General features: G+C 47.7%; 1 protein-coding gene, 1 long non-coding RNA gene and 1 pseudogene across 2 annotated transcripts; 2 read left to right on the top strand and 1 right to left on the bottom strand.

Moving 5' to 3' along the window:
- Nucleotides 1-14,623: 14,623 nt before the first annotated feature.
- LOC120672221 (60S ribosomal protein L6, mitochondrial-like) lies at nt 14,624-15,012 on the bottom strand. The gene has a single exon (XM_039952544.1). It carries the CDS (start codon nt 15,010-15,012, stop codon nt 14,725-14,727), a length of 288 nt encoding a protein of 95 aa, XP_039808478.1. The 3' UTR covers nt 14,624-14,724.
- Nucleotides 15,013-16,557: 1,545 nt separating this feature from the next.
- LOC120674845 lies at nt 16,558-17,200 on the top strand (annotated as a pseudogene).
- Nucleotides 17,201-24,289: 7,089 nt separating this feature from the next.
- LOC120676347 lies at nt 24,290-25,888 on the top strand. The gene is made up of 2 exons (XR_005675786.1): nt 24,290-25,102; nt 25,630-25,888. It is a non-coding gene; the product is annotated as an uncharacterized LOC120676347 (long non-coding RNA).
- Nucleotides 25,889-27,511: the final 1,623 nt, after the last annotated feature.

Below are 27,511 nucleotides of genomic sequence, written 5' to 3'. Positions count from 1 at the left end.
AGTCCGCGAAAACTCTGTTTTCACGGGATTTGAGTGTAACGGCTAGTTTGGGGCCTCCCTCTATAAATAGAGGGTGTGGCCAGCCATTTGAAGGTGCTGAGCACCTTGGGGACTTGGTGTCCATGTGTGATAGTGCTTGAGAGCCCTCTACTCACTCTAACTTTATAGTAATCATCCGATCGATTGAGAGAGCGATTCTAGTGCGAATGCTTTGAGAGATTGCATCGAGTGGCACTAGGTGATCGTGTTGCAAGCCGGTGTGCTTGTTACTCTTGGAGGTTGTCACCTCCTAGATGGCTTGGTGGCAAGAGGCTCCATTGAAGCCCGCAAGAAGATTGTGCGGTGCTCCGGAGAAGATATTGTGAGGGGATTGTGCTCACCCTGCGGGAGCCGCGAAGAGCAACTCTAGTTGAGCGAGACATGAAGAGCAACAAGTGGTCCGGCCGGATCATGTGCTAGAGCTCAGTGTGAGCACTCTACGTGGGAGAGTGTGACTTGAGAGTCACCACTAGCAAGAGGATTGGCGGCAATCTTGGAGCTTGTCTCAACGGGTATTAACTTGGTGGCAACCAAGTGAACCTCGGGATAAAAATCACCGTGTCAATCTTGTCTATTCTTCTCGGTGGTTTGCATTCTCCAAATCACAAGCCTTGTATTTACGTTCATCTATATCTTGTGCTTGTGTAGTTGCTCTCTAGTGATTAGTTAGCTTGTGTAGCTTGCTAATCATCTTCTTGCTTGTGTAGCTAGAAGTAGAGATCCTAGTGTAACTAGTTAGCTTGTGTAGCTTAATTAGTTGCCCTTGCTTAGATTGTGTAGCTAAGCAAGTTGAGCTCTTGGATTTGGATTGTGTATCCTTGTCCTTGAGCATCTAGTGAGCTTAGGTTTGGCTTTGTGCTTTTGCTCATTAGAATTGTGTAGGAGCTCCCCCGGTTTGTGAAGTACTAGTGCTTAGGCTTGTATGACTTGGCATTAGAATTGTTAGGAGAGCTCTTACTAGCTTAGCACTCCATTTGCTTTGTGTAGGATCTTTTTGGAGGTGCCTTAGAGTCATAATTAGAGGGGTGAAGTCTTGGCTAAGCGAATAGTTTCATTTCCGCATAAGTTTCGGTTAGCCGGCGCAATTAGTTTTAAGAAAGGACTATTCACCCCCCTCTAGTCCGCCATCTCGACCGTACAAGTGGTATCAAAGCCGAGGTCTCTCATTTGTGGTCCTTACCGACCCGAGAGGATGGCGACTTATGGGCTAGATGTTGAGTGTCCACATATTTTTGATGGCACACACATTGCACGGTGGAAAAATTGGATGATATGCAATTTTAAATTTATTTGCCCTCAAATGTGGTGGATGGTGGATGTAGGTTTTTCTCATGTGTTAGATGAAGGAAATCTAACTCCAACACAAGAGAAATGCCTAGATCTAGACATCCAAGCTACTAACATCTTGTTTAGATCTTTGCATAATTGCATTCTTGGTGAGATCATGGACAATGAAACCGCCCATGAGATTTGGAGTTATCTAAATGAGAAATATGGGGCAGCCTCCGATGATCATGATGATTATAAGACCAAGGAGGAAGTGCATGAGGATGATGAGCACATCCATGACATGGTAATTGTGGAAGATTGCTCCATCTCATGGACAAGTGATGGTGATGATGATGATCAATCTACAACAAGCTCACTTGACAAGGTTGATGATGATTCAAGTGTTGCAAATTATGATTCTACTCCAAGCACACTTGATGACCAAGTTGGCTCATGTACGGATGATATTGCTACGTCAAGCTCATCTCCATCGCCACATTGCTTCATGTCACAAGGTGACACAAAGGTATCAAATTGCAATGTGATTGATCTTAATTCATATGATGAGCTCTTGAGTAGATATGCTAGCTTGACCAAATTATTTGAGGAAGTGTTAACCAAAACAATCAAATTTGAAAAAGAAAACTCTTTTCTCAAAGACACATGTGAACAACAAAAGCATCTACTTTATGTCATAAGTTGTTCACATGAGGAGCTAAAATTGACTCATGAGGAGCTTAGTATTGCTCATGAGAATTTGGTACTAGACCATGCTTTACTCACTAACAAGCTTTCTAGTAAAGTAATTAAAACTAGTGAGAGCTCATCACATGGGTCAAAGGATCAATTGCAAAATGTTGCTAACCCTTGTGATGTAGGCAAAAAACATGTATCCACCTCATATGATGATTTATTGTCTATGCCATGTACTTCACATATAGATGCTTGTTCTTCTTCTACTATGCAATATGAGACTAACCTTGTAGAAGAAAACAAAGAGCTCCAAAGTCAAGTGAAGTATTTGAGCAACAAGATAGAGAGATGGACAAAATCAAAAGTCACACTTGAAAGCATAATAAAAAATCAAAGAAGCTTCGGTGACATGAGTGGCATTGGTTCCAACAAGAGCAAAGCCAAAGGCAAGAAATGGGGCAAGAATAAATATAATAGGAAGATGAAGAAGCAAGAAGAAATGAAGCTATCTCATTTCATGTGCTTTCAATGCCATGAGATGGGACATCTTGCAATTGGTTGCACCAACAAAGAAAGGCTCAAGTTGAAGAAGGAAGAAGAGAAGCTTAAATATGTCAAATGCTTCAAGTGCCGCACTTGGGTCACCTCACATCAATGTGCCCAACCAAGCAATTGGTGAAGCAACAAGAACCTCAACCAAAGTCACAAGTTGAGCAAGAGAAGGTACCCCAACCTCAAGTCAAGATCAACCATGATGATCAAGTTGATGACTTGAAGATGATGAAAAAGAGAACAAGAAGGGGTGGCAAGGCAAGAGCAAGGCATCCAACTCACATTCAAGATGCCAAGATGTTGAGCAAGAACAAGATTTAAGAGAAGAATCCACATGCTCACATCAAGTGCCATAATTGTGCAATATTGGGTCACCTAGCTTCGGGTTGCCCAAACAAGCTTGAGAAGAAGGCTGAAGCAAACAATGAGAAGCAAGGCAATGAGAAACATCAAATGAGTAAGGAAGAAAAGGCTCAACAAAAGAGAAGATGCTACTTATGCCGGGAAAGGGGACACATGGCTTATTCATGTCCCTTAGGTAATAATTCTAAGCCTATTTCAATTGATGCAAATATTATGCTTAGAAAGGATGGTAATGGTACCTCATTTGTTGCTATTACAAAACATCCCGCTATTCATACTAAGGCTTTGCCAAAGTATGTTGCTCCTAACTTGAGAGGACCCAATCTAGTTTGGGTACCATCAAAACATGGATGAATGTGTGTAGGTACCAAAGGCATTGGAGGCTTGATTCAAATAAAATTCATATTCTTGATCTTATGATTGAATCAAGGAATTGAAATTTTCTTTGCATATATACAACCCAATGCCAAATCAAAACAATGAAGTCCAAGTGCTACAACATACAAGTATCTTTTTCTAGTTGTGAGAAATTTATTGGAAATATTTGTTGGATTGCTAACTTATTTGTGTTAAACCTTGCTTTTGGATGAACAATCTTTTTGCAAATTGAAAAATGAGTTAAATGTCATTTACTTCTCAAATGTGGCTTGAAAACTAGTTCTTATGACATTTGGTTCTTTTGTGCACTCATTGGTTCAAAATTCTGAATTTTTTAGGCATTTATGGGCTATTTATGAGTTTTCTTGATTTTACTCGATTTATTTTTGATTTCTCGTTCTTACTCACTCATATGAGTCTTTGGATGGTGTTCATGCTAGTTTTGAGATTTTTGGAATTTTATTTGAGCAATGTTCCCAATTCAAAGTTGAAATTGTGAAAATTGGAAAAATTCTGAGCTGTCTGAAATTTGGTAGTGCGGACAGTCCGCGGGTAAGAGGCGGACGGTCCGCCGTTCATGAGACTTGTTTACTAGAGGCTCTGCAGAAAAGTTTTAAGCCGCAAAATTACATTGCGGACGGTCCGCTCATGGACTGCGGACGGTCCGCTCTTGGTGTTTTCAAGAGGATCCTGACAGCTAGACTTATCATGAGCTACAAAGGTATATCTCTAGTTGATCACATTCATTTGGGTGCATATGAGATGTTTGAATTGGATATATATGCTCTTGTTGCTTGCTTCAAGATGATTGAATGGATTAAATAGTTAGTAATCAAAATTGAGTTAGTTTGAATGGATATGATCATGAGATGACATTCATTATGGGATATGATTAGATATATGTCTTGTGAGTTTATTCAAATAAGTTGATATCAAGTTTGATTCAATTTGATAAAGTATAGCTCAATTGCTCAAAATCTGTCCTTTATTGAAAATCTGAGTAAGCTGAGAAGATAGCCATAGTTGGATGATCAAATCTATTTGGATTGGCTCGAAATTTGTTATGCATTCCCTACACTTATGATACTAGTTGCTGTACAAGTTTCATGAGAATATGATGAGGGATACTTCGGTTTTGGAGTGGATCTTGTCAATGCATGTGCAGCAGTTTTCAGCATACACCTATGAGTGAAGATGTGAAATCTGGTAGCAATCTAGAAATGCATTGAAGCTCAAATTTTTATGGCTGCTATATGACTTAGTGTCACACATCTCCACAAAATTTCGTGGCAATTTAACTTGTACTTTGAGAGATTTGATGTATTCTTTGAGAAGTACAAAATCTGCCAGAAAAGTGACAAATATTGGATTGATCTTAAGTCACTTAAATTGAAAGGTCCTCAAGTTTAAATCATCTTTACAAATGGTTGAGGAACCTAGGTTTGATTTTGAAATAATCTAGAAGCATGACGAGTATTGGGTACAAGGCCATTTGATTGACAAGTATTTTTGGCACTTTTTTGGTACTCAAGTTAAGAATCAAGACCAACCTCAAGTAGAAAGAAAAGGACTTAGAGCAGACTCCAAAATTACTCATCATGACAAGTTCATTGTTTGATCAATCAACTAAATTCATTTCAAGTGAGTGTCAAGAATGGTTCTTGGAGAGATCACTTCTCTCTGGAGAGGGGCGAGCCGCCCAAGAGTGGAATTGACAAGCAAGGTGCTTGTAAGGCCAATATGGAAGTAGTAATCTAGAGTCATTGGAGATGCTTAGTTGAAACTAACAAATGGGTTGATCAAGGAAAGCAAGCAACACCCAACATAGAGAGATTCATGATAGTTCAAGTATATTCAAGTGGTATTCTCTCAAGCAAGCAAAAATCAAAGAGATGGAGCAAGCCAACCACAACAAGATAGTGTATTTGATGATAAGTGGTATTCATTTCATATGGGTGAAGAATGGTTTTCATATTGTTATTCATTGTCTTCACCAAGCTATTATAATTGGACTTCATGATGCTAGTTGGAGAGCTAAATTGGAATCTAATGACTATCCTCTACTCCAACATAGCAAGGTGAAATTGCTTGACATATGCATTCATACTATGCTAAGGACATGATTAGTGCATATAGTCATATATAGTAATCATTCATGAAAAAAATTAATTTTAAATGTTTTATGATGCCACTATTGCTTCTATGCTTGATATGATCTAGTGGTAACATATGACATGTTCATGAGCTAGTAAACCCAAGTAGTTGATCTAGAAAATGAGCTTTCAAGTGTTTAACTCAAAATTGTCAAGATAACCCTTAGAATGAGGTGTGAAGAAGCTTGTCATTGGTTCAAACTGAGTTGAATTATTTGGGCAAGTAGTCTAGATCAAGTCAAAGAGAAAGAAGCTCATAGAAACAATCTAGTTCAAGAATTAGTTATCAATGTCAAATTCAACAAAGTGGTCCATCATGATTTTATAAGTGATACTAGATTCAACAAAAGTTATATCATTGTATCTCTACAAGTGACATACATGGTCATACAAGTGGTATTCATTCAAGTAGATCTAGTACAACAATGGTGGTTCCATAAGTGATCCTCAACTTTAAGTGATCAATTCAATTCAAGAAAGCTACCCTCATCAAGAAGAGCTCAAGATTCAAGTAGATTGACAAACACTTTGACATAGGGGGAGGAGCCCCACTACAAGGTATCAAGGTTAAGGATCCTAATAGTGTCCTACATGTGGCATTTAAAGGTGGTCTTCATGCTTCCACATGTTGTTGTTACAAGTGGTGTCAATTCCAATCAACTTGAAAGTGTCCATCAAAAATGAAGATTCAAGACTCAACCATCTATCAAAGTTCAACTCTTTGTATCAAACCACAAGCGCTTCATATGATTGCTTACAAGGGGTATTCAAGTGGTAACCCTACAAGTACAAGAGGTACAACTTCAAGTAGTAGCCATTGATCTTCACATGGCCAATTTCATGTGGTTTCGACCCTTTTTATGGTCATTGATGATAAAGGGGGAGAGGAATGAACAAAGATATGAATTATCGTTGGATGACAAAGGGGGAGATGAGATGAGAGTGCAATCATGGACATGGATCAAGAGGAGCAATATTGAGGAGGATCAATATTCTTGGACAAGAGGAGCACACAAGTAGGGGGAGCAAGCTCATGAACTTAGTTGTTTGCATTTGATATGTGCATATTCATGTGCTTGCTTGCATTTGCATAAGTTTTAAAATTTATATATGCATTGCTTGTGTGTGATGTATACTAGTCATAGAACTTGATTTATGATTTGATAACTAGCATGCATAGATTGTAGCTAGACATTTTTTTTACAAGTAAATCAAGAGCCTTGCTAATATTGTTGATCTCATGAGGTATCTTGAGTTTTTGATGAATGTCTAGTTACTCATTGATGCTAAGGAATGAACTTCAAGGATGCCACTCAAATTGGTATCACGCTTCAAAGGTTTATCCTATATACCTTAGCATCACTTAGTAGTGATAACAATCCCACAAATTTCATATTTATACATGTGTAAGAGTTTAAAACCAAATCTCTTGAGCACACATGTAGGGGGAGTTATCACTACCAAGTTGGATTTTTATGGTGCTTATCCAATCTTTTACAAGTGGTCTTAATGGTGGATAAGAAACATAAAATCCAAACCAAGTTAGCTATTTACACGTGTGTGAAGTGCTAGCTTGGAATATGCTTAATTTCCATATCTTTGTAGAGTTGTCATCAATTACCAAAAATGGGGAGATTGAAAGGCCCTTGTTTGGTTTTGGTAATTGAGTGACAACTTATGTGGACTAATAAGTGTTTATGTTGAGATACACAGGAGATTAGTCCACACAAAGACACTAGTATGAGCAACATGTGCCATGGAGGAGAAATGGCTAAGTGTTGATGCTATGCTCATATAGTGTGATCGAGGAGCTCATTACATATGAGACATGACATGGAGTTATGTGACCAAAGTGGAGAAGATCAAGACAAGGCTTTGCTTGATGGACCGGTTGCAATGGAGAAGGGCAAGTCAAGGCTTTGAAGCGAGGGACCGCGAGGAGGTGAAGCTTGGGCAAGATTTGGCGCCGATGGACCGAGGCAACGGTGAAGAGCGAGCAAGGTCAAGATTGATGGACCAAAGAGGTCATGTGATGATATGGAGTGGATCATATCATTTAAGAAAGATCAAGCCAAGTATTGACTCATGATGATGATCAAAAGGCTTGATGGAGTTTGGTGCTTGTGTGGCATCAACATTTGGGAAGATGAAATGAAATGTGCAAGGCAAAGGTATGACTTGTAGGGCATTTCATTTCACCGGTCAAAGGTTTTGTAGAGGAGTGCATGACCGGATTTAGGATAGATGGCCGTACTATCAAGAGGGGCAAACTTGTTTGCATATCGGTCATCTAGTGCCACTTGAGCGATCTAACATTGCGATGTTGCTAGGATCGAGTGGCGTGGTGAGATCAAGTGAAAATCCTTTGAAAATGATTGTGAAATGCTAACACACATGCACATGGTGTTGTTCAAATGGTGGTGTTGGCACATTTGCAAAGGAGAAAGAGTTGGAGTTGATGTTGATCAACTTTGGGAAGCAAGAAAGGTTTTTCGGTTTTCTCCGGAAATTAGGTGGTCTCTTGGAGTGGAATATTGCTTTGATCCATTGTGTTTTGGATCAAGTATTTAGTTGGGTTGTGTAGCCCTCTGAATTAGCTTTCCATAGAGTCCAAGATCACATAATTTGGACATCGGAGCTAAGAGTTATGGCCGTTTTACCGAGGTACATTTCTGCTGGAAATATACCTGCGGACGGTCCGCTCAAGGGGGGCGGACGGTCCGCAGTTATCTCGGATGAGCTCGAACAGAACCGTTTTTGGCTCTGTTGGTGGTCCAAAATGAACTGCGGACCGTCCGGTCCATGGGGGCGGACGGTCCGCCTTTAAAAGCTGAAACGGGCGCAGAAACTTGGTAGTTCTGTCTTGGGTGTCCAAAATGAACTGCGGACCGTCCGGTCCTTGGGGGCTGACGGTCCGCCTCCTACTGAAAATTCTAGGGACAGAAACACTGCGGTTTCTGTGTGTGCACACGTTTTGAACGGCGGACAGTCCGCCCCTGGGGAGCGGACAGTCCGCCGGTCACTTCCAGATTTAGTCAGAGACGTTTGCAAATCGGTTGGTTTGAAGTTTTGAACCGCGGACAGTCCGCCCCAGGGGTGCGGACAGTCCTCCCGGGGCTCTAACGGTTGACTCTGACACATAATCATTGCAGTTCTAGCCATTGGTTTTGAATGGCGGACAGTCCGGTTTTTGTGAGGCGGACAGTCCGCGAAAACTCTGTTTTCACGGGATTTGAGTGTAACGGCTAGTTTGGGGCCTCCCTCTATAAATAGAGGGTGTGGCCGGCCATTTGAAGGTGCTGAGCACCTTGGGGACTTGGTGTCCATGTGTGAGAGTGCTTGAGAGCCCTCTACTCACTCTAACTTGATAGTAATCATCCGATCGAGTGAGAGAGCGATTCTAGTGTGAATGCTTTGAGAGATTGCATCGAGTGGCACTAGGTGATCGTGTTGCAAGCCGGTGTGCTTGTTACTCTTGGAGTTTGTCACCTCCTAGACGGCTTGGTGGCAAGAGGCTCCGTTGAAGCCCGCAAGAAGATTGTGCGGTGCTCCGGAGAAGATATTGTGAGGGGTATTGTGCTCACCCCGCGGGAGCCGCGAAGAGCAACTCTAGTTGAGCGAGACGTGAAGAGCAACAAGTGGTCCGGCCGGATCATGTGCTAGAGCTCAGTGTGACCACTCCACGTGGGAGAGTGTGACTTGAGAGTCACCACTAGCAAGAGGATTGACGGCAATCTTGGTGCTTGTCTCAACGGGGATTAACTTGGTGGCAACCAAGTTAACCTCGGGATAAAAATCACCATGTCAATCTTGTCTACTCTTCTCGGTGGTTTGGATTCTCCAAATCACATGCCTTATATTTACGTTCATCTATATCTTGTGCTTGTGTAGTTGCTCTCTAGTGATTAGTTAGCTTGTGTAGCTTGCTAATCATCTTCTTGCTTGTGTAGCTAGAAGTAGAGATCCTAGTGTAACTAGTTAGCTTGTGTAGCTTAATTAGTTGCTCTTGCTTAGATTGTGTAGCTAAGCAAGTTGAGCTCTTGGATTTGGATTGTGTATCCTTGTCCTTGAGCATCTAGTGAGCTTAGGTTTGGCTTTGTGCTTTTGCTCATTAGAATTGTGTAGGAGCTCCCCCCGGTTTGTGAAGTACTAGTGCTTAGGCTTGTATGACTTGGCATTAGAATTGTTAGGAGAGCTATTACTAGCTTAGCACTCCATTTGCTTTGTGTAGGATCTTTTTGGAGGTGCCTTAGAGTCATAGTTAGAGGGGTGAAGTCTTGGCTAAGCGAATAGTTTCATTTCCGCATAAGTTTCGGTTAGCCAGCGCAATTAGTTTTAAGAAAGGACTATTCACCCCCTCTAGTCCGCCATCTCGACCCTACAGCGGCCCACCGGCCCCTCTGCGGCCTGGGGGGTGGGTGCCATCGGCATCCCGGGGAACGTCGCCGACGACCCCCGGCGTGCCCAGGCCCTCACCTCGGAGCCGTTTCGACGGCTCCAACTCCGCCTCATCGCGGGCACGTTTGGGGACCCCGGATTCGCTCGGCCCACAAGGGGATGAGTGCGGACTGGAATCCCCACCCCCAAGCGTCTCCAGCTCTTCTTCCTCCTCCTCTCCGTCAGATCTAGACTCCGGATCCTTCGGGAGCCGGGCATCAACCAAGTCCTGAGCATCAGCAGGGTCCATCCCCACACGGATGAGCTTGGTAACCTCCTTTTCGCGCTTCTCGTGATCCCGTGCACGGCGAGCTTTTTCCTTCTTCCTCTCCACGGCCTTCCTCTGATGTTCGGCTTGGCGAGCAGCCCCTTCCGGCCCCTTGCTACGGTGAGGAAAAGATTTGGGCTTGCCAAGTCCTTGAAATCAAGGACGAAAATGAAACGGATGGAAACCAGGGTGTATCAGGGAAGAGCAAGAATAAAAGACAAGACGGGCGATTACCAGATTAGGGGGCGACCCCGACCAAAAAGGGGATGGGCTGCCAATCGGACGACGACCTTCCCCCGCAATCATGCCGTCAAGCCATCTCCACAACCCAGAGTTGCTGGGGTCCTGCAATTCCTCCTACGACTCGCCGTGCTCGTAGTCCCACATCCTTCCTCGTAGCGCACAAAGAACGCGCACTTTGCGGAGGAAGATGGTCGTGAAGACGTGAGCACCATTCAGACCGCGAGCCACCAAACCTTTCAGCACCTCCTCGATCATCTCCACACGGTTCTTCTGCCTCCGGGAAGCCCCCTAGGTCCAACTATCCCGCTTCTCCGGGGCGTTCCTGGTAAACGCCGGGAACGCCTCCTCTCTGCCAGAGGGGTTCCGGATATAGAACCACTCGTTGTGCCACCCCCGGTTGTTGTCCACGGGGGTATACCGGGGGTAAGAGCCCTTCCCAGGCTTCCGTTACAAGCCGAAGCCGCCCACGGGCGCGATTGATGCCTCCGAACGCGACGCCCCGGCGTCACGTCTCAACGTAACCGGACGACCGACGAACATCTCCCGGAACAGATCTACATGCGGATCTATCCCGAGGAATGCCTCTCACACTGTCACGAAACCCGCGATGTGCAACATTCCGGTGGGGTTGAGGTGATGCAACCCGATTTTCCATTCCTCCAGCAAACCTAGCAGGAAGGGGTGGGCCGGGTGGCCGAGCCCTCGCGCATAGAAGATGCAGAAGGTAACCACCTCGTCGGGGCGTGGATGGGGACTAGCCTCCCCAGATGGCGGCGCCCTCCAGTGAGCCACATCCTTGGGAGGAATCGACCCCTCCGCGGTCAGCCTCTCAAGTTGGATCTCGGTCAGGGAAGATGGCCTCCATAGCGACATCGCCGCGCCAAAGCTCCGACCGAAGAGCAGAAAGGGGGGGGGGGGGGGGCAGAGACGAGGGTGGCGGCGAGCGGGAGCAGAAAGGAAGGCGAATGCTGAAAGGCGGCGGAGGAGAGGAGTCGAAGCTTGGCAAACGAGGAGGCAAAACCCCTCGCTCTGCATATAAAGAGGCCAAAGGTTTCTACCTGGCGGGCCCCGTCGACCAATGGGGACCCGGAGTGACACAACATCACACGCTCGGAACACCCCCGTCAGACGGAAAGCAAGCCGGGCCCCCACGGGCTAGCCACCCGTTACACACTGGCAAAGCCCGACTGCTCCCGACCTGCCCCCGGGCGTTGACAGATCTCACGGATCTTCGAAACCCCGGGGCGGTGGACGGAACAATGACGAAGGCAACGGCTTTTCCTTTAAACCCATCACCCATGATGAGGGCGGTCCTCGCCCAAGGCGATGCGCGTTGGTCAGTCGTCAATACGGGAGTAACCATGCCGAGTCTGATCACATAGGACGAATATACTCCAATATTGATTCATTAAAACAATTGGCTGAAAGCCATTACAACAAATGAAAGCTAGTTGTCCTCGACTCGAGGAAACAACAAGTACAATGGATCAAATCCGCTACATCCCTCAGGCAGGAAACCAAAAGAAAAAGGCGGGAAGGCGCCTCAAGGATGCCTTCTCCAGCTAAGGCATCGCCCCTCAGCTGCAGAAGACAAAGACAACGATCGCACCAGGCAGGAGGCCGAGGACATGCTCAAGAGAACCCGCATGGTGTCCTCTGGAGCTCTCACCGCCTCTATCCCCTGGGGCTCGTTCCACCAGAAGGTCTGCAACAGCAGGAAGCACGGAAGGCCACGGCGCGGGAAGACTCCGAAGCCAATGCGAGGTAAGGCGCTTCGACAGGGCCACCTTCTACTTGCAGCACCAAGCCCCTGGCCGAGCCAGCACTGAGGAATACCAAGGGAGCCACAAGGGAAATATGGTCGCTTACCACGCCCCTCGGAAAGGGAACCGGTGGTCCAGCTCGCCCAATCTCAGCCCACGGTGCCCCGATTCCTCAACGCCGGCACACGACTAGCGGAAGGAGCACAATAGCAGGTGCGTGCCTGAGGAAGATCCCCCGCCGTTCGCAAGCATTCTTCTAGCACCAGAAAAACAAGCCACGCCCACTCTCATCTAGAGGATGGGTGTGGGATGTCAGGAAGAGAACTACCAAAGGGATTTCCATGATCCGTTTACTTGTGTGGAACCATGTATCCACAATACCCCTATTTATAGGCAAACGTGGGCACTAACGGTCCTAGCAGTCAGTGGGCCGGCCAAACGGGGCACACCAAAGGCCCTCACCTAACCGAACCCCCTCTTAAATGCCGATAGAACGGCGCCAGCACGCCGAGCAACCGTCGCGCCACTCGGGGCACGATCGCCGCACGACCCGCCAATGGGAGGTGACCCCGAGCGGGAGAAAACGAGGTGTCCACAGCCCAGCGATAAGACACGATGACCGGCCTCGAGATTCCACGACCCGTCAGCCGGCCATCAAGACGGGCCAGATCCCGTCACGCCACCACTGGCGCACGCCGAAAGCTGAGGGCGCGGGCAGTTGGATGGGACGCCCCGGTCATGGGTAATCAAGATCAAGTCCAGTGGCTCCACGATTATTTAAAATCGCAGAGCCGCTCGGGGGCCTCTGACTGGGATACAAACCCATGACCCCTAACGGGCCCGACTCATGTAAAAGAAGGCCCAGCAAACCTATTGGGCCAAGAACGGGACGGCCCGCTAACCCGCGCGGGGAGCTGCATTCGCTGCTAAGCCAACGGGTCCGGAAGCCCGACCTCTCGGGACACGTGGCGACCCCCCAACCTAGCACCCCGGGTCAGAGCCATGCCGATGACCTGGGATGTGCGCTCCAAGGGCGCCGCGCCTCCTGACAGGCGTGCCGGCCAAGACAGGCTCTGTGCAAGCCTCGAAACGCCAGCCATCCTTATCTTGTGGCAAGGGCTAAGCCAGCAGGACTCCCTGACAAGGGGACAACGCCGCTCGCGCGGGCCCCGCGACACAATAGGAGGGGGTGTCCGCAGACGCTGCCTCCCCTCGCCGTAATGATGGTTGGCCCTGTGCACCACCTCATTATGCCAGCGAGTGTGACCGGACGCCACCGAGCAGGCCTCGGTAAGACACCCCTCACCAGGCGCGCCGTCCGGTGACAAAACTACGTAAGATAGCCCCGCGGGTAAGGAACAGGGCTTCGGCGGACAAGACCGGAAGAGACCCCCGAACGACCGTCCGAGAGGTCGCGCCGCCCCGACTGAGCCAGGATGGGATAGCACCGGGGGAACGCACCGCCCAAGAAGATCTCTAGGATCGTCCCTTGCCCCAGAAGATCGCCAGGATCAAGCTTGCCCACTCCCGACCGACCGAGTCGGCCCCGACGACTGACAAGGATGAATTGCACCCCGACAGTGTCAAGACACAGCGCTAGATATCTATAAATGGGGGCCCCACCTTGGACTATAAAAGGGAAAGCCCCCCACGTAGGAAAGGGTTGGACTCCCACGAGTTCGACACTGCTTGACCAGCTTGTAAGCTCCCCTCTGAACTTTGAGCACCCGGGCTCGAGAGCAATAGAGCGAGAACACCACTCTCCATACTGGACGTAGGGCATTTCAGGCCCGAACCAGTCTAAATCCTTGAGTCTTTGCGTGCTAGACCATATCCGATGAAGCGCACAACAAACGAGCAATCGAGTAGTTTTGTAGTCGCCCATTTCCCGCAGCGACATTTACTGTAGCACATTATTGTCAAATCATGATCCAATTAGGCTTAAAAGATTCGTCTCGCAATTACACCCGGGGTTATGAAATGAGTTTTGTTAGTTATCCACATTTAATACTTCTAATTAGAGGTCAATCATTCGAAGTTACTGTAACATTGAAATTTTTTGAAATCTAAACAAGGCCTAATAGTTTAAACAATGTTTGTTGAAAATCCTCAATTAATTATGATACAATTAAATAAAATTAAACATGTTATAGATTAAAGAATGGTTACTCATATCATCCAATCAGTTGTTGTGCACTTGACGTTTCGTGATCATAATATCATCATGTCCTTCGATTGTTTACAAAGATATACTGTGCGTCGTGTATGTGTCTATCACGTATGGTTGATACTAAGATTATGTTTATCGTCGATAGTTGCAACGTAGGTCAAGCTATATAGTTAGTGCCATGTTGTACGGTTTGACGTGTTTACGTGTCTACCGCTTTTGGAAATATCATTTTGATGGTTTGGACTGTTATTGATTTATTTTCGATCGTATATTTTCATTTCCGAAAATATCAGAATAGCGACACCATTCTAAATATCGTATCGTTTCGTTCTTATTTTCGTCAAAAAATATGAAACTGAAACTGGTGAAACTTTCTATCGATCATTTCCGACATTTTCATCCCCACTTCCGCTTGATGACCTCGTCGATGTACAGTATGCCCTTCCCCTTGTACACGTCAGGGGGTTTGCAGCTCCGGACGGCGCCGGCGAACTGGTGAACCCTGTCCTTGTCGATGCCGATGCAGCAGATTAAGACGCGGACAGCGGGCGGGGCGGTGAACCGCACCTCGTGGGCCTCGTGGCTGTAGCCCAGTTCCAGGAACAGCTTACGGCCTTGGCTCTCTGACCTCGCCTTGAAACCGACCCCCACAACCTTAAGAAGCCGGAAGAACTTGGCTTCCATTACAGATCGATGGATGGTTTTGTTCGAAAGTAAAGTGTTTGGTGCTGAATCACCTCTAACAAAAAGAGAGAAGAAAGAGAGTAGAGGGTTCTCATCAAAACAGTAAAATTGAAAAACACTTAAAGATGATGCAATGTGAATGTGGTATAACGATTTGTATCTGAACGAAATGCCTACAGAACACTGCAACATACTGAGTGTTAAATAATCTGGACCATCACATATTATTTATCTTCTTGTTTGTGGAGAGCAGAAAAGGATCCTCAATTGTCACTCAAACACGGAAGAGGTATTGGACTGTCTCATTCGGACTGCACTCTTTTCTCCTTGCCCCCGAGCCGCTCTCCTTTGGGCAACTCGGTGGGCGGCGACTAGGTGGGCGCATCGACGTGCCACTACTAGAAAACAGGCTAAAGATCCAGACCAAAAGTACCACTTGTTGTTTTAACCGGTATTAATGTGAGGCATCAGCACCGGCTGCAACAATAGCCGGTACTCTTGGCCTGCGACGAGCGCTGGCAAGGCGCGCCACAGTATGACAATGCACTAACAAAGGCACCGGTTAAAGCCATGAGCCGGTACCAAATGGACGATGCATCAATGGCACCGGGTAGTGGCACGACCCGATGCTTATGGAGAAGACATTAGCACCAGATCATGCCATGACCCGGTGCCAGAGCTGTTTCTCTTACCATGACACAGGGTGATAAAACGAATCGGTACCAAATGTTTGAGAATGAGCACCGGTGGAAAAAACCACCCGATACCGATGTCCTCTCGCGTCTGGATATTTCCAAGTGATGGCCGTCCTCTCTCTCGTCTCTCTACCCCTCTCACTTTTCCTTTCTCCTCTCATTTCTCCTCTCATCCTCTGGAGCAGCAGCGGCCCGGCGTGGCCGCGCGTCGGCGCGGGAGGAGCGGCGGCCCGGCGTGGCCGCGCGGGAGCGGCGGCGGCCCGGCGTGGCTGCGCGTCGGCGCGAGAGGAGCGGCGGCCAGTGTGGCAGTGCGAGAGCGGCGGCGGCCCGGCGTGGCCGCGCGGGAGAGGCGGCGGCCCGGCGTGGCCGCGCGTCGGCGCGAGAGGAGCGGTGGCCCAGCGTGGCCGCGCGGGAGCAGCGGCGGCCCGGCGTGGCCGCGCGGGAGCAGCGGCGGCCCGGCGTGGCCGCGCGTCGGCGCGGGAGGAGCGGCGGCCCGGCCGTGGGGCGTGGGCGCGCGGGCAGCCGGCCGCCGCCGCCGCCGCCGTGGGGTGTGTGTGGGACGTCGCCGCCTCAGGAGCTGGCCGTGGGAGCCGGCCGCTGCAGGAGCTGGCCGTGGGAGCCGCCGTGCCTCGCCCGACCCACCGTCGTCGTGCCTCGCCGGGGCCCCTCGATCTGGCGGCGGGGCCCCTAGATCCGGCAGAGCTCAAGGGGGCGCCAGATCCGGTGGATCTCGAGGGGCCGCTAGAACCGGCGGAGCTCAAGGGGGCGCGGAGCTCGAGAAGGCGATCCATGGCGGTGACCGAGCTCATGCGGCGGTGCAAGCACAGTAGTGGCAGGGTGCCCGCCGGAGATGGACGCCAGCGAGGTGGAGCGGCTGTTGATGACGCTGGGCTCCTTCCCTGGCCGCGCCAGCCGACTAGATCCGCGTGCCGGCCGCGCCAGCCGAGCAGGCCGCGCCACCCCAGGCCGACCGCCGAACGGGCTTATTTCTTTTGTTTGCCAAAAATACTTTGGTACCAGTTGGTATTTCCAACCAGTACCAATGGATGCCTAAAGCACCGGGTGAAAAATCTGGTGTCCTAGAGTGAGGTCATTAGTCTCGGTTTGTACCGGTTGGAAAACCGGTACCTATGGGCGTTTTCAACCAGTTCTAAAGGCCGGTTTTCCAGTAGTGTGTGCAACCCCTACTCGCACGCCATCCCGGTGTGCGAGATCAGCTACTCGCTCAAGAGCGCGGGGCGGGAGGTGGCGTCGGGGACGATGCCCGACCCGGGCTCGCTCACCGCCAAGGACACCTCGCGCCTCGACGTGCCCGTCAAGGTGCCTTACGACTTTCTCGTCAGCCTCGTCAAGGACGCCGGCAGGGACTGGGACATCGACTACGAGATGCGCATCGGCCTCACCGTGTCGACCTCCCCGTCGTCGGCAACTTCACGCTGCCGCTCACCAAGTCCGGCGAGCTCAAGCTCCCGACACTCTCCAGCATCTTCTGATCTGAATGAATGTCGATGATAGTATAAGTTCGTGCTCGAACCAGGTCCAACCGGTTCTTTCAGTACTGCCCACTGCTGCACTGCATGCAATCGCTCTGATTTTTGTTTTTTTATTATACAGTACAAATAAGACATTATTCACGACGTAAACGCACTTATCTTTAGGAACACAAACTTTACTATCTTTGTTTCGAAGACTAAGCGGGAAGTAAGCTGATAAATTCTCGATATGTTGCTCGAGCCCAAATAAAATAATACTATCTTTGTTCGAAGACACAGATATTATCTTTGTTCGAAGTCTGAGCCGGTGCTCGAGCCAAGTAAAATAATACTAGTATGTATTGCGGAAGTTTTGGACAAATAAATAAGGAATATCTGTAAAACTCTACTATCTTCGTTCGAAGCAATTATCGATATGTTGCTCGAGTCATGTATTGCATAAAGTTTTGAACAAATAAATAAGGAACAACTGCAGATAGATATATAGTATGTTTCTTGAGGTCTATTTGAAGATTATAAGAGCGATGATGCAGTCGACCAAGATTTCAACAAAGCTTTGCCGGAACTAATCGATAACATGTTGGTTAGAGTGTAGATCATGTATTTTTTATGGATTAGTAGTTCACCAATGACTGAACCTCCAACAGATTACTATTTGCGGTATGGGAGAGACATAGCCTTAACAAAAGCTGCAATTCGTCCACACCAAGGCATTGGCCCATGTGGTACATACACGACATCAAATGCGGTCGCAACAAAGCAGAGGTGATTCCATCCGGAACAGGCATAGAACCAAGAGCGGCGCTACGGCGGAACCGGCCGTGCGGTGGACTAGTGGCTCACTGGCTCAAGTGCGGCGGGAGACGGGAGACAGTCAACCGCCACTCGGCGGCGAGTGCTATCCGCCTATCCCTCACCGGCCGCCGCCACTAGCCACCGCGCGCTAGACGCACCAAGCGCCGCCGGTAGCATTTGAGGACGACCCGTCACGGCGGTATGCGTGGAGCTGATGGAGGTGAGCGCGGGATGTGTGGCGAGTGTCACGACCCAAACTTTTTAAACTTAATTAACATTTATATACAGCATCATGAGCATCATTAGTGCATAATGGAGCATCATGTGCATGTGTGGCATGTATTTATTTAATCTTTGTGCTTGCTTGAAATGAATGCTTGTGAAGGAAGTTTAAATTTTTCTATACAACTGTGCCCCCAAAATTTTTATTCAAATACTAGATTTCAAATGTCAAATTTAAGATATTTTTGTGGGATTTTATGCCTTTTTACCCGAGCCATAAAATTCTTGAAAGTTTTAAAAATAGTTGTCTTGTTTAGTTTAATGTGACCGATCTACAAAAGATTTTTTGAGTGATTCTTCTTGGAAAATTATCTTAGAGATTTTATCTAGCTTCAGTAAACATTTGGTAATTTTTTGAGCCCGGGAACACTTTCGTTTTCAATTTTGAACTTCAACTGTTTTCTCTTCTCCCCGGGCCCACGCGTCAGCGACCCCTTCCCCTTCCACCGCACCTCCTCGCTCCCTGGTTGGGCAGCAGGGGCGGCGGCGCCCCACCACCGGCCGCCGGTTGGCCACCGTGGCCGGAAGCCGCGGCGCCCCGTCGGCCGCTCGCCTCTCCCTCCTCCCTTTAAAGCCCAGACCGGCCGCCCCCTTCTTTTCCCCCCCAAACCCTAGCTCCTACTCCACTATAGCCGCCACACTCGGAGCTCCTTGCCGCCACCGATTCACCTCCTCCGGTGAGCCTCCTCTCAATTCCTCGCATTCGCAGCTTCCCCTCGTCGCCCTCCTTCGTTTTGGGTCCTCACCCGGCTCCCTCCCTTGCCGTGCAGGGCTCTCCGCGTTGACCTCCGCCCGCCGCTGCCGGAGCTCATCGGGCCGCCTCCACGCCGCCGTTCTGCCCCGTCCGAGCCGCTGGTTCGCTGACCGGTTCTCGACCCCGTCCCCCCCCCCCCCCCCCGACGTTCCCCGCCGGCTGTGACACCCCACCTTATTATGAGCATGGATCAACCCTAAGCAGCTAGGGTTAAGAAGAAGAATAGGAGATGAAAAAAAGGAAGAAAAAGGAAAGAAAATAAAGTAAAGAAAAGTCAAATTGGAATGAATTCGGTCAAACTTTGTCTAAATTTGAAAAGTTTGGAATGTTTGAATGTCAAATCCTTTGAAGAGTGTCAAACAGCAGATTTCAACAAAGGACACTCAAGTTTGAAATATGGAATCCAAATTTCCACAAGAAAGGGATTGAATTTGAGAAGTTACCTCAAAAGAAAAATGGCTACTTGATCATATTAAACAGCTTATAATTGAAAATGTTGCTAAGTAAGTCAATCATTAGTTAGCATGAGAATACAGTACAAAGTGTATAATTTGCAATGGAACCAAGGTTGGAGTGTTTTGGAGGTGTTAACAAGTTATTTGAGGGGCTCAAAGTTTGCAGAAAATGCTGAAACAGCCTCAAGACTTGAATATTTCAAAGTCTGAAAACAGCAGTGATTAACCAAGTTTGGATCCTCTTTCTGAATAAAATTATATGCAAACTTTGAGATGTGGTGGACTGAAAATAACATTGGAGTACCAAGGATTATTTTAGTTAAGTAGTTCAGTGGAAAATGTGAAGAATAGTATTTTTAATCAAGGCTCCAATTTGCAATGTTGGGCTGTTTCGAATTCAAGTGCTAGCTGAAAATGGCTAAGTCTGAACTGCTGAAAGACAGTGATAAATGGCTGAGTTTGGGTGTGAATAAAATGATATTCAATGTATTAACTTTGTGTAAAAAGTACCAAAATGGAAATTTGGATGTTCAGGCTTCACAGTGGTACTATGTTGTGTTTTGGGAGAAAAATCACACAAGATTTTCTCTGCGTGGAAAATAACGAAGATGCGGGCGTGCCAGTGTATATAAAAAATACACAAAACAAAGAGACAGGAACACAAACTTTATTTATATTTTGAAAATATAAATACAGGTTCCCGTGTACAAGTGTGCGCTCCATAGTCTGCCGCCGTTGGGCAGATCTGACTTGGGCGAAAGTGGTCTTCTGGTTTCCGGGGCCTCGAAAAGCTCCCGGTTAATTACTTCAGCAAGTCCAGCTTGCTAGAGTACCTCTGATTAAGCTGCTGTGGTCGTCGTCTTCAGTCTTCGCTTCGCGTTCTCCATGCATGATGATGGTGGTGGTGTAGAGGATGGAGGGCGTCGGCATCATCCATGGCCTCGTCGGTCCATGAGCCGGTGTAGCGCAGCTGGAGCATCAGCAGCACCCGCCCGTGTCGTTCGGCCTCGTCGGTCTCGAACGGCGTAGTAGTCGTAGTAGTATGATGTCGATGTATGGATAAGACTTGAAGCTGGACCGAGTCGATGTCGTGGCAGCTTAGTCGTGGTCGAGGTAGTCGTGACACTACTAGAAAAACTGCCTTTGGCACCGGTTGTAGAATGCTTTTGGTACCGGTTTTTTGAACCGGTACCCCCAAAGTGGTACCAAAGGCTCAGTCTTTGGTACCGGGTAAAACAACCGGTGCCTAAGCCTTCAAAATTCATGCAAAATATTCTCTTTGTTTGGGACTTGAACTCGCGACCTCTAGCCTCGCACGTTGCTCATTTACCATCTCAGCTACATAGTTGTTCTGATCAAGTAGAAGATATTTTCCTTTTAAAGTAACCAATAGATGAGACTAAGATACCGGTTGGTAACACCAACCGGTACCTAAGGCTCATCTATAGGTACCGTTTGGTGGTACCAACCGGTACTAATATAAAAGTTATCACCCGGTACCTAAGGCTCCCGGTACCTATGGAGAGCCTTAGGTACCGGTTGATAATACCAACCGGTACCTAAGGCTCATTCATAAATTACATCGACCCTAAAAATACAGGTATGGAGATGAACCGGTACCTATGCTAGCATAGGTACCGGTTCATCTCTATACCGGTAATTTTGGGTGGACATAAGACTTGTTATTTAGCAGTGTGAACACGTAGTAGATCGGCAAGGGCCGTCGAGTTGCAGAGGCGTAGCCGGGAGGAAGACTCCAGCTTGTACTCGGCACACACATAGTGACGCCCAGCACACGCTTGCATGTTGACGTGGATGTGGCGACGATGCATGGCACGGCGAGTCGGATCGATGAGACGTCTCTGTAGCCGCTCGTAGATGGACGAAATGAGGGCGAGCAAAGCATCTGCACACGTAGATGCGCTAGCTTGCTTGTGGTGGCGCACATACTCCCTTGTACATGACTTTTTATCTTCTATTAACAGCACACGTGCACTTGACAAATCACGTATGGATTTGCATGCGTCCTGTGGCAGTTTTTCATCACGGAGTCGCTTCTCATCCTGGCATCTTCGCGGCGACGACGTCATCGGGTCGGCGCCGGTTTGAACGGGCAGCGTCGGTCATGCCGCCGGCCTCAGCGTCTTCGTGGCGGTGTAGTACTCGGGTTAATGCTGGGTTTGAACGTGAAGCGCTGGTCGTGCCGCCGGTGTCTTCATGGCTGTGGTCGTCGTGGTTCCGCGGGAAAGTCCCGTCCAGAAGGCTTCAATGTAGTCATAGGGCATCTGTGCGACTTGCTCTTTCTAGCTTCTAGCTTTTTCTTTGTGGGGTACGTACTCGTGCATGGTACTGTAGCTAGCTTGCTAGCATGCGTGTGCACTAGCATCTTTGGTGCATGCACGGACTTGCATGCGAGCGCAGGGCGCCGAGCTGCAGATCAACTCTTCGGTTCCACGCATGCAGCTCCTCGGGGTGACAGCGTGACGGCATCCCGCGACAGCCCTCCATCACGGCGTCGCTTCTCATCTTGGTATCTTCGCGGCGACGGTATCGTCGTCGTGGTTCGGCGGCGGGTTTGATGTACAGCACCAACCTCATCGCGGGCCGCGCTTTGGCGTTTCACGTCGGTGTCGCCGCCATCGGCGCCGGCTCGAACATGCAGTGCTGGCCTTGTCACCGCAAGTGCTTCCGAAGATGAACAGGATCGCCACGGCTTTCTCCCCGCTCCCTTGACTTGTTCTATAGCCTCTGCTCGGCACCGGCGCGGTTGCCAACTCCGGCTCCTTGCTGACGGGGGACGGCGAGCTCGAAGAAGGCGCCCGTCGGCGTGGTGCAGACGTGGGCGACGCAGATCGGCAGATGAAGGCGCAGGCGTGGCGTGGACTCCTCAGCTCCCCTTGTATCTGCTCTCGCCCAGCCAAGGTAGATGTGTGGATGACAAGCAGCAGGGCGGCGCTGCTCCGTTCGGCTGCCGAGCCGGCGTCGATGAGCAGGTCGATGGGGTCGTGATGCGACTCCCCGCTTCTTCTCGGCGAGAACTTCGCCCCAGGCTTCCTCTCTCCTCTCCGCTCGTCATGGCGAGCAGGAGGTGCAAAACATGGGCATCCGTGGAGAAAGGGAGATCACCTAAACAACAATAAACAGAATCTCACCTTGGAAGTATGCAGCAGCCACGTTGCCGGCGATCCGAAGTTCGAGGCTTCTGGATCTGAAGACGGACGGTGGGCTTGATGATGGCCGGCGATCCCTCGTTGGACGGTGGGCTTGATGATGGCCGGCGATCCCTCGACTCCGGCGTGGCCACCACGTGCATGACTTCGGCGGCGATGGAGGAACACGCCCGCCTCCTCATGCCTGAGTTGTGATCCCCCGGAAGCCTTTCTCCTCCGCTCGTCAAGGCGAGCAGGAGGTGCACGGCGTCGGCATGGCGATCGGCTGGGGCGCGACTCGCCTCCTCACCACCTGGCCCGGCTGCTCCGTCGAGGAAAAATAAGACCCCTTAGCGTGAGAGAGGTGTTGGCCTTTTATAGGCAACAGGTAGGGCAGGGAGATGGACTGCGCGTCGATCGGGCGCCGCCGATATTCTGTTGGGCTGCTCCGATCCGTGCGCTGTGGCCGTTCCGTACTCGTTGGATCGGATGACGATGTTGCCCCGTCAAGCAAATATACGAACGGCTGCCCGGTGGGCCAAGATGCACGGTCCGTTTTCCTTCCATACACCAGGAAATGTATTGCATCTTGATTTTGTACACCTTCAGGACGACATGCACAATGGCTGTCGTATGGACTAATAATAATCAAAGCAACCTGATCTTGAGAATTAGAATACACACAAACATGCATGCACTCTTGCCCAATTAGCTTGTTACGTCATGCTTTCATATACGTGAAGCCTTGCATTTGCTAGCTTCTTTTTCTTCGCCTGAGCACGTATAACCCATATCAATATGTGTAGCTCATTTGGTCATATTTAAAAGATTTCTATCAAAATATTGTGAGGGGAAAAGAAGAAAGGGCCCGAGGGAAGAAGAAAAGAGAAGTGAGGGGGTTAAGTGAAAGAAAGAAGAGTTAAGTAGAGTAGGAAGAGAAGTTAGAGGGGTTTTCTGTAAAAATGTTTAGATTTTATTAGAAATTAAATTTAAATTCTGCTTTCTTCCAAAATTGCTTATAAGTTGTAGAAATGTCCAAAAATAGTTAAACCAATTTTATTAGGTTTGTTTTATTTTCTTTTATGCATTAAAAGTTTTAAATCCTAGGAAAAATAATAATAGTATTGAGTATTTATTTCTATGCCTTTTATGTAAGGTATTTAAATAAGTACTTAATAATTATAAAAGGTATAAAATTTGAATAATGCTTTATTCAATCACAAATGCTTTATAATTCATAAGAATTAGGTTTTGAGTTAGAAATTAATTATGAAGCCCTCTTGTTTAATTAAAAAAATGCTTAGGATAGGTTAGTAATTAAGAAAATGATGGTTTAAACTTCTTGTGGGTAGAGTTTATAAGTGTGTTAGGGTGTTGGATTACAACTTTATAGGAGGTGTAAAGTTGTAATTCAATTCTTCCAAATGCTTTGCATTCATGCACTAACACTGCATATCATCGCGATCAGAATTCGATCGAGGTCATCCGAGCCGGGTTCGTCAAGTCGCCATCCAAAGCTTTAGAAGAGGAGAAAGGAAGTTAATCAGGATAAAACTCGTACAAGAACTTCAAGTTGAAGCGTCACCTTCCAAATCGGAGAAAGGCAAGCACCGGAGCATCTACACACTACCGCAGATCACTTTTTCCGTGTCGGTGGGAACTAGTCCCTGCAGCTGCGCACGGGAAGTCAGGGAAGGGTGAACCATGCCTGACGTGCTCAGGAGACCGACCGAGAATCCCATGTGCCCGACGGGAATGCATCTTCGGGTCTCGAGCGCGCTAAAAAATTGGAGCCGGCACCAGCGAAAAAATCTTGCGCGGGGGAGAGGCGGGCGCAAAGCAGCAGCTGGCCCACGCATCAGACACATAGACGAAAAAAGGGCGCGAGGATGCGCGGGCTCCGTGACTTCTTCCCCCAAAATCTCTCTATCTTCCCTCTCGCCTCTTCTGCTTCCCATTCATCACCACTCCTCGATGTGCCGTCGGTCGCTGCATATGCTCCTCCCTCCTCACCCACCACAGCTCAGCGCCACCAGCTAGCACCTCCGCCACCAAGCCCTAAGCCACCGCCCGAAATCCGCTGCCACCCAAGCTCCGGCACCGCCGCCCGAAATCCCGAAACCCGAGCTCCGGCATCGCCACCCAAGCAATGCCGCCGCCCTAGCTACCTCCTTCCAGCGTGTTGCAGATCTGCAATCTAGCCCCATCCCCAATCTCTAGTCCTCCCACCTGTTCCCAAATACCAACCAAAATTTCAGCAATATTAATTTGGGGTAAGATCTAGATTGCGTTCAGTTCTTGCTTTTATTGGGAAAAATTGTTTTCTCTGATTTATTGTGCTCTGCGTACAGAAATTGGGAGAGGGGAAGCCTTTGGCTGACTGCAATCTACTTGGTTCCCAACGACGTCCTCAACTTTGACCAAGCTGCCATCTTCCCCTGCCACCCCTAAATCCTAGTTATCACTGGTGATTTTTCTCTCTCTTAGCTATCTTGCCTTACGTAACTGATATCTGTGATGTTCTTTGCCTCATGGAGAATTTGATACTTTTATCTGCTGCAAATTTATTTGCATAATGTGACCCAGTTGGCATTGGATTGGAGAAACAATATGTTTTGGTCTCATGAGATAAATTACTTGTCACTACTGACTGCTTGTTGTTACATTGGTATATAGAAAAAAATGATAGGTTGCTTTGTTCTTGGAATCGAATGGATTGTACTTTTGTTTTAGTGTTGCACACAATACTTCAGATAGGCATTAGTGCTTTAGTAGGGCTGGTATTTCCACAGCATTACAGAATGATGTATTTTAGTAGGACTGTACTTATGGTTCGCTCATCATTCAAAATCCACTTTTGTAATAGCTGTATAAGAAAATCTCATTTTCTGTTTGAATCAATTTGTGTTAGTCAAAAATGACAATGCATCTTTTTCATTCATTATTTTCTTTCCTCTTCGATTTGCGACATGATTGATAAATTATTTGTAATAGGTTTCTCACCGTTGATCAAGTTGGCTGGTGCTGCTGCTTGGAGAACTGTGAGCTGACCTCAAAGTTTTGGACAGATAAGGGTGGCTTCTCATTGCAGCTGGTTAGTTTGTCTACAACTTCTCATATTATTGGCAGATAAGATATGGTAGATCGAGGGTGGATGTACAGTGGTTGGAAGCGTGGTAGGCCATCAAATGAATGGGTTGAAAAAACAAAAGAGTTCTTGGATCGTGCCTTCTCAATTCCTGAATTAGTTGAGTCTAATACAATTAAGTGCCCTTGTTCAATATGTCGGAATTATTTCAGGCAGAAAAGGCCTAGGATAGAGCTGCATTTGTGTCACAATGGGTTTAGGGAAAATTACCAAATGTGGACAGCACATGGTGAGAGACGTGAAAATTAGGACCATGAGAGTGGTCAGGAGTTAGAGCATGAGGGATTTGGTGAGACAGACCGGATGGAGGATATGCTAGTTGACTTAGCTGGTGAGCAACCACCATTAGTTGATGAAAGTCCAACTGGTTTTGCACAAGCTTTCTATAGTATGGTTGCAAGCGCAGATGAAAAAGTACATGAGAAAACCTTGCACTCTAGTCTCTCTGCTGTTGCTCGTCTATTGGCTATTAAATCACAATACAATCTCTCAGTGGCATGCTATGATGATATCGTGGACCATATGCATGAACTACTCCCTTCTAATTCTAGGTTTCCCAAGAATTTCTTCCATTCCAAAAAATTGCTAGAGGGTCTTGGTATGCCATATCAAAAGATTGATGTTTGTTATAATAATTGCATGCTATACTATAAAGGTAATAGTGAAAAGGATAAGTGTGACATTTGTGATACCCCTCGCTACAAGGATGGTTCAAACAAGATTCCTCGTAAAGTGTTGCGCTACTTGCCCATAACAAATAGGTTGCAAAGGTTGTATTTACACGAGGGCACAGCAAAACTAATGCGTTCACACAAAGAAACTCTCAAGTTTGGTGATGGCTGCCATCTTTTGTTCATGGTCCCATGCAGTATGGTAGAAACTCTCAAGTTTGAAGAGCAATGTCTTTTGTGTAGTATTTTCTATGGTGGAAACATTTTGGTTTGTATCCAGCAGCTGCCTATTGCCACTTTAGAGCTGTTGTACTGTGCTGCTGTGCATTTTGCCATCCAAGAACCTTAGTGCTGACATTAGTTGACATTGCAACTGGGGTATGCTGGTATGTAACTTAGTGCTGTGAACTGTATGTATGTAACAACAGCAGTGTAGTAACTTGTGTGCTGGGTGAAGAAGCATTCCAGCACCAACTTGATGTATGAACACCTTTCAATCATATCACTGTTAAACTTATCTCCTTTATGTGTGGATGGATAATTACATGAGCTTACCTATATATGAAAAAATATTCATTGTACTGTATAACCATCACGGAAGGTCAACCGTGTCGGCAATGTAGCATGACGGGAATAAATTGGCAACCCTGACGGTAGGCAACCGACAGAGAAGGTTTGGGTTCCCTGACAGTCAAAAGCCGACGGGAAAACCCTCTCCTGACGGTGAAAGACCAACGGGAAAAGTTTAAACTTTCCCTGACGAGAGGTCAACTGACAAGGAAACCTTTTTCTGACGGTTTTCAAAACACTGACGGGAAAAATCTTCCGTGACGGCTGAAAGCGTCACGGAATGATTCCTGACGGTTTTCCGTCAGGGAAAGCCTATTTTCCCCATCAGTCAGTCCCTGACGTATCATCCGTGACGGTAACCGTCACAGAAGATCATCCGTGACGGTTTTCGGACCTTTCCGTGACGGATTTGTCCGTCAGGGAAAAACTTTTCTGGTGTAGTGACACCTACTAATTTCCTAACTTTTGTTATTATGTTATGTTATTG

This window comes from Panicum virgatum, chromosome 5N (genome assembly GCF_016808335.1).
Source record: "Panicum virgatum strain AP13 chromosome 5N, P.virgatum_v5, whole genome shotgun sequence".
In the NCBI taxonomy this organism is placed as follows: domain Eukaryota; kingdom Viridiplantae; phylum Streptophyta; class Magnoliopsida; order Poales; family Poaceae; genus Panicum; species Panicum virgatum.
Note: the sequence above shows the minus strand (reverse complement) of the source record. Positions and strands in the feature narration are given on the sequence as shown.

Excerpts from the sequence above, each read along its gene's own strand:
- LOC120672221 (XM_039952544.1), bottom strand. The coding sequence starts at position 15,012 with ATGGAAGCCAAGTTCTTCCGGCTTCTTAAGGTTGTGGGGGTCGGTTTC.